The 9,460-nt window shown below is 45.2% G+C and overlaps 1 protein-coding gene across 5 annotated transcripts in view; it reads left to right on the forward strand.

Moving 5' to 3' along the window:
- The window catches only part of Mapkap1 (mitogen-activated protein kinase associated protein 1), a 230,844-nt gene that overhangs the window by 184,188 nt on the left and 37,196 nt on the right, over nucleotides 1-9,460 (forward strand). For all 5 annotated transcript variants that reach the window (XM_005382456.2, XM_005382455.2, XM_013513217.1 and 2 more), the window contains one exon: nucleotides 8,721-8,861. In XM_005382456.2, coding sequence (XP_005382513.1) covers nucleotides 8,721-8,861 — 141 coding nt within the window. The remainder of the gene's footprint in view (nucleotides 1-8,720; nucleotides 8,862-9,460) is intronic.

A 9,460-nucleotide genomic window follows, 5' to 3' on the forward strand; every position in this document is an offset into this window, starting at 1 on the left:
ATGGAGGGAATAAGCGTTTGCATATCCTGGTGTGCTTCCAGAACCTTCTGTGATGCTGGTTCGTGTACGGGCCAATTCCTCCTCCTGTGTGTGCTCCGTGCCAGGCCTGGGGACTCCCTGGTGCTTCCTCGCTGCTTCTGGAGGCTTTGCCTCCTTCAGTTACCAATTGCTAATCTGTCCAATTCTGTCATGTGACTTGAATGCCAGGGCTTTACCCCTCTTTCATTATACTACCACAGCACTTGTCAAATACAGAAGAAAATGTGATCATGCAAGTAAACTGTTTACAAATAGAAATGACTTGTGATATTCACTGCACATGTCTTAGATTGAGTCATTGCTGAAAGCCGGTTACACGGCTTCAGTGGGTGTGTGTTCACTGTAAGGAATTCTCCACATGGGTGAGGGATTGTTTTTCAAGGTGATATGTGTAACAGCTCCCTGCGCACTAACGGAATCTAAACAAAGCAAATGCTATCTCCAAATACTTGTGTCCACCTCTTTTCTGTAGTTAACATGGACTGGTTGGCAGTGCACACAGGAGGAAAGTAAGATGTCTGGTGCCACTGTCACCTCGGGTGAGTCCTTCTGTGAGCCTCGTTTCTCCGCCCGTGAGACATGCTGCAGTAATCCCTATCCTGCAGGGCTGCTGTGAGCATGAAGCGATCGAAGCAAGCAGTGGGAATGGACGTAACAGCACATAATGGACCACAGTGCACTGTCCAAGAGCTGGCTCTTCCCAAGTGTCTGTGCTGAGACACGGGCCAGCTGACATAGACACTGCAGCTGTCGGAGCCTGTGAGCGATGGCCTTTTTTCCCTGTTACTCCCCTCTTCCCTCCAGCTCCCAGGTTCCCCACAGGTCCCTTTGGGCATTGGAGTGGCTGCTATGTGGGACAGAAAGCTGTGCCAACCTGTACAAGAAGAACGTGCACCCTCTCCACACCTACTTCTTCAGCAGCGAGTGCCTGCACTATGCTATGTGGGCTTAGAACTTCCACGTGAATTGCATTCTTCACTCTCCCCGTTTCTTAAAAGTTCCCCCCTTTTCATTTTATCATTAGGTAGTAATTAGTATTCAGGGGAAATTGGTCTTAATATATTAAAATTGGTTAAGTGCATTTAGACCTGTACCACAGCCAATGTCTTATTGGAAAATGTAATTGGGGACTGTGTGTATGTAATTAATTGAATTACAATTAAGAACTTTCATTAAGCGATACACTGGTACATTAGAGCAGTAAGGAAACATGTTTGACGAGCCACAAACCCTGTCTGGGCTCTAAGTGAGGGCAGGGAGATTTGCATTCCTCCAGAAGGCTCCTGGCCCCAGAATCTGCCCTGCAACCCCTGTCTAATGGTTTGGTGATGCATCAGGTGACATTTCTGCAGTGACTCTGGGTGGAGGTGGGGTTCTGCCAGCATTTGTGCCCTAGTCCATGACTCCAGAGTCAGAGAGATACCTCTCAGTGTTGATCAGACATTACAGCTCGTTGGTATTTTGCCATGTAAGTTGTCAAAAATACCAGGTTCCTCAGAAGACCCTATATCTTTTCCTGTACTCTGAACAGGAACAAAATCACACTGGAGGAAGAACAAGTAATGGGGAATTCTGGCAACCTAACTGCAGAGCAAACCCATAATGAACCATTGCCCTAGCCCCTTAAAGGGTCACATTCCATCTCTAAAGGGGAGTTGGATTCACGCTGGGCTCCCTCCATAGTGACATTGCTACTGTGCTCAGGGCCAGGCACTGTGCTGGTACTGAGAGGTGGAGAAAACCCAGCCCTGCATCATGGAGCCACAAAGACAGCGAGTGGGTAGCTGGGGCCCACAGCTGCTACGAGCAGTAGGCGAAGCCCTCTTCGAGGACAGAAGAACAGTGAAAGTGTTAAGAATATTCCAAGCCGGGGGACTGCTCACCCGAAGGCCTTGAGACAGAAGGTGCCTGACACGTGCTGGAATAAACAGACTGCAGCGAAACGAGCAAGGGGCAGGCCTGGTGCTGAAGGATGAGCATGAGGGACCAGAAGGTCGAGGATGCAGGACCTTGTAGGGCCCCATCCGTGGTCTGCTCTTCTTAGGAACCCTACAAACGTGAAACTGTTGCCTTCTGATCACTTCATAAAGCAAGATTACCTTGATTTATTGAGGAAGGTCTGAAATCTCTATGGGGAAAGTCCTCCAGCCTGGCTGGCTCTGGCTCCAAGAGTTTAATCAATTAAGCACTGTGACAGTGAGGATCCCTGCCCTGGTTGTAGCCTGGCAGATTCTAGTGAAGGATATATCCTGCTGTGTGATCCTGGTGGCGTTAAAGAGATTACTGCAGACGAGTGTGTGTGTTATAGTATATCACCTATTGATCGTTTTTTAGAGACCAGCAAAAATGACTAGTAGCTGAAGGGAAGTGTTTAATAGAAGAGAAGCTTTGGGCTTATGAGACTTTAGGGACTTAAATGGCCTCTGGAAAAAAGTGTGATAGATGCAGAGCTAAGGAAGAGTTTTTCTCCGTGACTCATTTATGTATCCAGCTTTGAGTCTTACTGAAAGAGTGAGACAGTTAGGCTTTATCCCGCTTTCTTTGTTCTGGAGGCCGGGCATGATTGTGTTCTTAGATACTGTTATAGCCCTGGAGTTGTACCTGCCCAGCCCTTGAAAGGAACACTTTTACTCAGAAGAGGTTCTGTGGGGTCAAGGGTACAGTTTTAGAATTACACACACCGGGGTTCGATTCCTGGCTTCTGCTTGTACAAGTTGAATAACTGTAGTAGCAAGATGACATTTTGAGTCCCTTTTTTTTCCTCGCCTGTGTAAAGAGTGTACTGTCCAGCCCCCAAAATACACTGGAGAGATTAAATGAAATAATGTATTTAAAGTGCTGGGCATAGTATTCCAGCTGCTGTTGGGGCAGGGCCCCTGCCCTCAGTGCACCCAGTCTGTGGAGGGGTCTGAGTGGTGTGTCCAGGCCTGTTAACCAAGGTTAATACAAGGGATGGTGTAAAAACCTCAAATACCTTGTCAGTTAACATAAAACTTCATTGCATCAAAGTTTACAGATGCACCAGACTTCATTCATCCCACTGGCAACGTTCATTGAACATCCACTGTGTGGTGGACGGTATGCGATGGAAGGTAGAATTTTCCCACCTTCAAGGAGCATCTGGTCCACAAGAAAATTACAGATACTTCCACAGAGGGCTGCATGTTTCCACCGAGGGGTCAGGGAAGGCTCCATTTGGACTAGATCTTGAAGTATATACATTTTTAGCCGTGGAAAGGATGTGCTGGCCAGGTAGTGTAACCTGAGTAAAGTCCAGTGTGGCTGAAGCAGTGGGTTCTAGGGGGACAGGGTCAGGACGGAACCAGTAAGACAGGCAGAGTGAAGCAGGAGACGGTTTGTTCATTCTTCTTCCATCATTTCCTTGCACAACAGCATTTTCTCTATGTCAGATCCACCACGCTGGAGAATTTCTTCCTCCACCTCACCATCTTACTTTCCACTGCTCCTCTTCCCACGCTGTGCTCCAGCCAGAGGCAGGCACCCCAGGGGTGCACTCACCCTCCGTGCACATCACGATGCCCCACACGACATATTCTTCTGGATTTCCCGGCCCCTCCCGTCATCTCAGAATCACTCCCCCTGAGTTCCTGACACAGCACAGCGCCTGCCTTGTGGTAGGTGCTGGGTAACGATTTCTGGATTAAAGGAACACTCAACAGGGTTGTGCCATGGGAGGCATGGAAGGGCAAAGATGTAAGAAAGACCACTGATCTTCTAGTTGAGTTCTAGAGTTGACATAGAGCATTTTAGAAAAGAGAGACCAAAGTTGCTAACTTACACTAGATTAGTGCTTTTTTAGACTTGGTCCAAGACTCAAAGCATAAAATGAATTTTACAGTTCCATACCATTTGCATCTATGAACACAGGAAATCTGCCAATAGCAGATGAGTTCATCCGAGCTTTGATTTAGCTGTAAACAGTATTTGATGTAATTAGCCTTGGTCTCAGTGCTGACAGCAGACCTGTTCCTCTTAGAATGTGTGCATAAGCTTTCCAGCCCTGTTGTAGGTTGTGACCTGTTGTCAGGTTGTAACACAGCTGTAACTGCACTTTTGTGTCCCTTCATGGCTGTTTAAGTGGACATCAAGGAACTATGAAAACAAGGGATAACGACCAATCAAGTCAGGAGTTCTCAAACTTTTTGATGTCAGGGCCTTTTTATACCCTTAAAAGTTACTGAGGTGGGAGTGGGAGTGTAGCTCAGAAGTAGGGCATGGGTTCAATCCCCAGCACTGAAAAAGAAAAAGAAATTACTGAGGACCACAATGAACTTTTATTTATTGGGTTATAAAGAATTAAAATTGAGAAATTTACTAATACTTACGAACTCATTAAAAATTTTGCATGAAAAAAAAAAAATTTTGCATGAAAACTACATTTACATTTTTCAGTGAGAAAAGCAGCACTGTTTTACATTTTTGCAGATTCCTATAAATGTCTAACTAGAAGACACCTAGATGTTTACATCTGCTTCTGCCCTCATTCTGTGGCAATGCATTGTTTTGGTTGAAGTGTATTTAAAAATTGTCCTAATACAGATATGCCCATTGCATCCCCTGGCCTGTCTTGGGTGAAGAATGGACAAACCCAACTAGAGCTTTGCTTCTTGCCTCCCCGTTCCTGAATTCTTACTCCAGAGAGTTGAGCTGCTTTCTCAGATTCTCTGCTTGTCCCCCACCCTTGCACATTGCAAGTGCACTCTCTGTCTTGCTCCTAGAGCCTTGTTGTCAGTCCATTTAAGTTCTGGTACTCAAGTCACTATTAGGCTCCACCCCAAAATTTGATCTATCACAATACTGTGAGTTATTGCAGCTCACGAGTTTTGACACGACACATTATGGTAATCCATGGCACATAGAGACATTAACACTCCCGACTTTGACAAAATACATTGTGAAGTCTTTGAAGGCACCATTACAATTTATCTTGTCATTCAAGTGGAGACCCAGTTCAGCATTAATGTAGATGAACACAGTATGGCTTTTGTTTCATTTAATTGCTTGTGACCTTTTTAATTGCTAATTTAACAAAATACCAAAGGGTTATATTTCAATTAAATTAATGGTCTAGAGAGTGAGGGGTTTTTTGTATGTTTATTTTTAAGGCATTCTGGCTTTCTCTGCTTTTCACTTTGAGAAGATAAAAATGTCTTGTCTTGAATAGCAGTAGACTTTTTAATTTGAAGTTCATAGTACAGTAATAATTTTAACATGCAAATGGTGCGGTGCCAAGCATCTTTCTTGTGCGGCTGGGTTCACCCTTTTCCAGAAGGATACAAACAGTGCAGGTATACACAAGTCATAGAACTTCTCTGGTTCAGAAGCATGCTTCTGATATAATGCGTTGCTTTAAGTGTTTGTTTTTAGATAAAGTGCCTATTGCATGCACCATTTGTTGGGCACTTCTCTCTGCCTTGTACTGTTTTCTTTGTGTTCTGTAGTTCGTTTATAAGCTCCTGAGGATCAGGAGCCCTGCCTCATCCTCACCAGTGCCTTCCCCCCATCTAGCACACTGCTGGCATGGGGAGACAAGATTGCAAGTCACATGAACACAGAGACATGCCACTCCAGGCAGTGGCACCCCTGGGCCTACTTTCAGAAATGGCCCTTCACCTCCAAGGCCAGCAGTGTTTCATTCAACAGATAACCGCCTTTGGAGTGGGCACTGTAAGCTAGAGGCACGCACAAGACTGTTCCTTCCCTACTCCCCCAGGTGCTGTTGCCCTTCTGGCCATAAAAGCAAACACGCCCCTTGTCAGCGGGAGCAAGGCTCAGAACTCACCCGAGTATCAGGGGGACTTAAATCCTCAAATGGGATATGAATTTACACTGGCAGAGAGTAGAAGGTCAATGCATGAAGCATTAGCGTGTTGAGCCAGCTCCAGCTATATAAGACTTGAACAAAATTAATACAAGGAAATTGACAAGCTTTGCTGGTTATTCCATAGCTTTAAGACCTCTACTAAAATCCTATCATCTCATCTGCCCATTATTAACATTTCAGCAAAATATAAAGTTTTCATTAATCTCCCACAGCAAATTTAGAAGTGAAAACTGGCACTTGTTTGAGCTTTTAGGACTACATTAGCTGGTGTATTAAACAAAATGTGTCATTCTTCAGTAGCTTCTGTAAGAAGCTAAATCAATTTCCAGCCATATTTATGCACCACTTTATCTAAAAGCATCTGAATTATCATTTACAGCTAAGATGCTTTATTAGCAGCTGGCATTGAAATTGCTCAGTAAAAAATTATATGTCACGTTATAGTAATTTTTAAATTGGTTTTAATCCAACAACATAAAACATAAAAACTCTTAAGTTTGGATTTTTTTGTAGTAATTGGCATTTTAGCATAATGAGCTGTTACCTCTTTCCAAATCAAATACTTGCAACATTTAAAAAAATACTAATTAATAAAAAGAAAAAAACAGAAGTCTGGAGCTCGTAGCTAAGCTATCTCTAATAATGACATTATTGCAGAAAAGATGACTTTAAATGACTTGTAAAACATTAAAAGATTTTAATATCTTACTAAAGCTCCCTATAATTTTCATATATAAAAATTCTCTAACATAGAAGTAAACATTTTGGAAGTTATGTTTCAGTGGAAATGTAGGTTGAATAAAGTGAATGATTGTTCTAAATTCTAACGCTTCACCAGCCTCCCAGTTCAGATGTGCACATTACTCAGAAGATAGCAGTGACTATGATCATGGCTCCTCTGCCTAAAATCACACACGTTGCGGAAAAGTAAACAGGTTACCCAGCAGCCCTGTCAGACATGGAGCACAACCTCACTGTCCCAGCAGTGTGATGTTGGCTAAGTCACTTGGCCTCCTGATTCTCACCTTCCTGTGGCGATGGCACCTGGTATCCATCCAGTACATCTTACTGAGCTCTTGTTCTCTCCGCTGCACAGCAGTACTGCCAGGGTCTGGGCTGCAGTGGTAATTGACACAGTCTCTATGCCCACCCTTGGGGAGTTTTCAGTCTAGTGGCAGAGACAGATAATTACTGCCTGAGCTAACTGTTCTGAGAAAAGATGCAGGGTGCAGTGGCAGAAGGAACTGAACCACACTTGTGGACCTCCGGTCAGGAAGGGTGGCCTGGACCATCACGAGCTGAGCTCTTCAGGAGAAATAGGGAGGTGACCAGGAGGGACTGAGACGGGGAGAAGGGTGACCTGAGCAGAGAGGACAGCGTGACAAGACACTCTCAGATGGGACTCTCTCAGAGGCGTCCTACTTCCTTACCAAGGGGAAAGCCTTATTGAGCTTCTAAAATTGTCCAAGATAGAAATAACTACAGTGTTTGGAAATAATACATAATTCCTAATAAATACATTCAGTGTGAAAGCATCAGAAACCAACTTCCATGTGTGTGCTCATGTGCTGCCGGGATTGAACCGAGGGCCTTGTGCAGGCTAGACAAGTGCTGTGCCACAGAACTACACTGCCAGCCCCAGAGAACAACTTCATAAAAAACTTGCCTTATGGGCAGCGATTGTGAGAAGTAAACGTGTGTGATTGTCAGGCTGCCTGTTACATAACAGAATTTTCCAGTTTGATACCCAATTCCCATTTATCACCCCTCCACACACCCTGAGGAGCTGTCGGAGTTACCCTGTAGAGCCTTTGGGTGCTCAACACTAGGCAGAGCCCTCTGCTGTTTTGCCCCTGCTAGACAGGGGCTGCCTCACCCCAAATGGCACCCGCAGTTCCACCTTCAGAAGTCCACATTGCAGCCTCTGGGGACCAAGAGATAGTTTGCCTTTTTTAGTGTGAGCTTGGCCATGTGACTTAGCCACCCAAAGCCTTGGAGAGGAGAGGCTTGGCTGAGAAAAAAGTGTGCTGCATTCAGGAAGCCCTGGGAAGCCAGGGGAGGTTTGTGAGCACCAGTCTTCCTGCGGGTCTCCCATGTCACGTGTCAGAGTACTTTGCGTGTACAAGGCTCTCACTCACCATTTGATGAGTAACTGAATGATCAAACCTTTGGAGAGACGAATCAAAAGGTCTTGTGGTGGCTGGATGGCAGAGGGAGCCTGGTGGATAGAAGACCAGTGAGGTGATTGTCACAGACATCCAAGGGCCCGCAGGCTGTGTCACACACGCCAGCCAGCAGAGGCCATGGGGCACGGAGTGAAAAGCTCCTAAACAGGTGGCTTGGCACAGGGCTCCTTGAAGGAGCATGGGTTACTTCTGTGGTCAGGAAAATCACATGTGTGATTAGAAAACCAAGTGTGAGGCCAAGGATATAGCTCAATGGCACAAGCACCTGCCAGGCAGCACAAGGTTCTGAGTTTGATTTCCTGTACCAAAAAAGACAGAAAACTTAGTGTGATCACCCATGTTGTTGTGTGACCCTTGTGGAGACTGTGCTCCTTGCTGAGAGCAAGCAGGGATTTTTCTGTCCTTCTCTCCTTGCTGCCCAGCCAAGGGCCTGCCACAGAGTAGGCAGTGTTTGTGGAATTAATTGTTGAATGATTAATATGTTACCATTCTCTGTTTACTGGAATGGCATTATTAAGTCATCGCTCAGCCTTTTCTTCTCCAAATTAAATAGCCCATATTATTTTAATTTATCCCAAAGCATTTTAAGCAGACACCATTTGCCAAGCCTCATGTATCTTTATGTGTTAAAGTGCTTGTTTCCTCCCCAGGTTCAAGGGCAGATGGAGTTTTTGAGGAGGATTCACAAATTGACATAGCTACAGTACAGGATATGCTCAGCAGCCACCATTACAAGTCATTCAAAGTCAGCATGATCCACAGACTCCGATTCACTACCGACGTGCAGTTAGGTAAGTGCATAAACAGGTGACAAACTAAACTCTATTAGTAGTCAGTGCAGAAATAAGAAAAGATCGGCATACTACTTCCGTGTGACCTGAATGACTGACAGTTACCTGTTTTCTGAGAATCTGTTTAAACAACGAAATTTAAAGTACGTCCTTTTCCCCCGCCTGAGTGTTCTGTCTTGTCTTCTTGTTTATGAAGCAGAAGATTGGAAATGGAACCAGCATGAGCCTCTTTTCAGACTGATAGGCTTCTGTGAGGCTCTGCGATGCTTCCTGTCCTGCAGTTCCCTCCGCGCAGCGCCTCCTCAGGACCGCTGTGTAATCGCGCTGCTTGCCCAGCCCTGCCTGCCCAGCCCTGGGAGGACATGCTGATTCATTCAGGAAGCTGCTTTAAGGATCCCCGAGGTTCTGTTGGGAGCCTCACTAGATAACCTGGAACTAACTTGCAACTAATATTTGGGGTTAATTTGTTCCAATTAAGTGCTAAACTTTTATTTTGACTTAGACCCAACTGGAATAGAAAAGGTGCCATGGGGGGCTGGGGATTTAGCTCAGCGGCAAAGCGCCTGCCTGGCAAGCGCAAGGTCGTGAGTTCGGTTCCC

Source organism: Chinchilla lanigera, unplaced genomic scaffold (genome assembly GCF_000276665.1).
Source record: "Chinchilla lanigera isolate Chin_1 unplaced genomic scaffold, ChiLan1.0 scaffold00018, whole genome shotgun sequence".
NCBI classification, from domain to species: domain Eukaryota; kingdom Metazoa; phylum Chordata; class Mammalia; order Rodentia; family Chinchillidae; genus Chinchilla; species Chinchilla lanigera.